The sequence below is a fragment of the Hipposideros armiger genome, unplaced genomic scaffold (assembly GCF_001890085.2).
Source record: "Hipposideros armiger isolate ML-2016 unplaced genomic scaffold, ASM189008v1 scaffold_2435, whole genome shotgun sequence".
Taxonomy (NCBI): domain Eukaryota; kingdom Metazoa; phylum Chordata; class Mammalia; order Chiroptera; family Hipposideridae; genus Hipposideros; species Hipposideros armiger.
This window is the reverse complement of record NW_017733767.1, coordinates 2,478-5,387: the sequence shown is the minus strand read 5'-3', so window position 1 is coordinate 5,387 and position 2,910 is coordinate 2,478. Positions and strand designations below refer to the sequence as shown.

The following is a 2,910-nucleotide window of genomic DNA, read 5'->3' as shown; positions in this document are numbered from 1 at the left end:
CATCCTAATCCTGAACAAGATGCAGATTCACTAGAAGAATAATTTTCTTGCTCTTCTTTGAAACCACACTTGGTTCTTTACAAAATGACATAAGCCCTCTTGTGCATTATTGCCACACCATTATGTCCATCCCTTTAACTGTGGCTTCACTATGTTTATCTGATCACTGATGGTTTTGTCTCCACCAGATGCAAAAAAATCTCATGTCTAATACCCCTGTGTCTCACAATAAAAGACCTCAATAAACGGTCGAGAAAAAAACAAGGAAACGAAGAGTTCTTACATGGATCATCATGAGATTCGGGTTTCTGGGATTCAGGAACATACTACTGGCTGATACAGCATCTCCCACAACCTCAGTTTGTAGCCAGTGGTTTCTGTTTTCAGTTGTGTGGTCGGCACGGAGTCAGAGCTCAGGTGCTTATGTGGTTACTGATTAGTTCTTACTCCATCAGGCTTGAATATTTCAACACACAGCTGTGTCGGGCACTCAAATAGAGCCTACGTGATAAAGGCCACAACACGGGAGAGCCTGGGGTTAGAAAACCAAGGGGAAGCACCAGCAGCTCTGACCTCGGCCACCTTCCCGAGAAGATGCAGCCACTTCTACTCCTGATGGTCTTTCTTCTGTCCCCCAGGGCAGAGGCAGGTGAGTGACTGTCCCCCTCCAACAGACGCCCAACCCCACTCCACACTGGCACAGCCATGGCCAGATGCTACATACACATCCTGCACTGATCCATCATCAGGAACTTTCTGGACTCCAGTTTCAGCCTCCCTGAAAGACCAACCATTCTGATGCTGAATAAACACTCCTTGGAAATGGCAGGGCAGAAGCCTGTTCTCCAGGAGGGCCTGTGGGTACTGTGCCCTTCCCAGGTCTTACCCTTCTCATCAGGATTGTGGGTTCTTTTAGAAAACCGTCTGCAAGAAGGTTGGAGGCTAAGAATGAGGAATAATTAAATCCCCAGGAAAGGGCAGTTTGGAAAAGGGGCTGGCATATGTAATGAAAGTAAGGCCCTTTCACGTTCTAACTCAATGACTTAAAATCTACCCTCAATCTCCTCCCCCTTCTTCAGATTTGTCATTTCTGTGCTGCTCAGGAAAGAAGTTGAGGACACAGTTGATCCCCGAGTTGGTGGCACCCTGTTTCTCTTAACATTTGTGATTGGCTAGTTCAGTCTCAAGCTCTCTCTAGTAATTTTAAAGTCACAATGTTCTGAGGATTACACACCTGTAGCAGCTGAGTGAGTCTGGGAAACAAGAATGGAGAGAGGACCCAGGAAATTTCAGGGAAAGCAAGTGCCAGGATGCACAGGGCCTTCGCTGCTTGTTCCCAAAACAAATCCTGTCTACCCACACATGTGCCTGCAGCTGTAGTTAAGGAATAAGGACTGTTCTTCTCTCTGTCAGAGGGACAAATTGAGTCTTGTGGATCACTTAGTAGGTCTGGAATGTTACTCAGGAGCCCCCATGCTCCCCCCCCCCACTAGGTCACTTCTGACTACTACAGACACCACCATCCACCACCACACTCCTCCCCGCCTACTCCAGTTTGTCCCAATCTCCCCGCCAGCCCTTGCCTCCTTCAGCACAGCAAGCAAGGTAGAATTTTTCTTTCAGGGGAAATCATTGGGGGCCATGAGTCCAAGCCTCACTCTCGTCCCTATATGGCGTATCTTTCGAATAAGTGTCCAAAAAGCAGATACTGTGGGGGTTTCCTTGTGCGTGAGGACTTCGTGCTGACAGCAGCTCACTGCTGTAGAAGGTGAGAAGTAGCGTCTGGGACCCACCCCTTCTGTAGACACCTGGCAGGGAGCCCTCATCTTAGGGGCTATACACTTCAACCTCTTAGTAAGAAAGAGCAGCTCTTCCAAATACAGGTAAGTTTTTGGGAGAGAGGGTCAGGTCAATGCAAGTGGCCTGTTGAAGAGAGAGGGGAGTGACCAGTGGTGGCACGGGAAGGAGCCTGAGGTTGTGCCCTGGAGCCAGGCGTGCAAATGTGAGACCTTCACGGTTTTGCTTACAGACAGGCAAGCTCAGCACAGTAACATCTGCTCCAGGAACTGCCATTGAGCCCGAGCTGCCCAGACGCAGAGGGCACACACATGTTCAGTCCCAGGGACCCTATCATTCCTCTCCACTGCAGTCCTGCCCTGTCCCCACCTGTCCTCTTTCTTTCACAGCCCCTGGGCTGTATCTCCTGTGACTACACCACCCTCTATGGTCTCCACAGCTCACGTACTGTCACCCTGGGAGCCCACAACATCAAACGGAAGGAGAAGACCCAGCAGAACATCCGGGTGAAAAGAACCATATGCCACCCAGATTATAATGATACTACGCTTGCAAACGACATCATGTTACTGCAGGTAGGGCTCCACTGGTTCTTGCACACTTTCTTCCCAAGGTTTTGTGCCCGCATACCCTCTGTCCTGTCCTCAGACCCAATTTGTCCCCTTGACTAGTCCCAGGGCCATGAAGATGGCAAGCACAGGACTGTCCCTGCGGACTGTGGGCCACGGGTAGATTAGAATTCCTGCCCTCTGCCTTCAGCTGAAAAAGAAGGCCAAACTGAATGCCGCCGTGCGCCTCATCAGTCTGCCCACAAGGAGAGGCCAGGTGAAGCCAGGGATGGTGTGCAGCGTGGCCGGATGGGGGCGCCTGGGTGTAAACACCAGAGGTGATGGGAAACTGCACGAGGTACGGCTTGAAATCCAGAGCAACAAAGAATGCATCTCTCGCTACAAACATTACAACAACGTCATCCAGATATGTGTGGGGGACCCAAAAAAGATTAAGACTACTTTTAAGGTAAGATCCCAGCATGGTCCATGCCCAGCTCTGGGCACAGTCGAGCTTTGAGGAGACCCAGGGCTGTGGGAACTAGTCATATGCCTATGTCCTCAG

The 2,910-nt window shown here is 50.3% G+C and overlaps 1 protein-coding gene across 1 annotated transcript; it reads left to right on the top strand.

Annotated features, from left to right (window-relative positions):
- Positions 1–521: 521 nt before the first annotated feature.
- LOC109378669 (duodenase-1-like) lies at positions 522–2,814 on the top strand (the record flags this gene model as incomplete). The annotated part of the gene is made up of 4 exons (XM_019634980.1): positions 522–649; positions 1,624–1,768; positions 2,237–2,372; positions 2,557–2,814. Coding segments are annotated over exons 1-4 (594 nt in total), but the record flags the coding sequence as incomplete, so codon positions are not given.
- Positions 2,815–2,910: the final 96 nt, after the last annotated feature.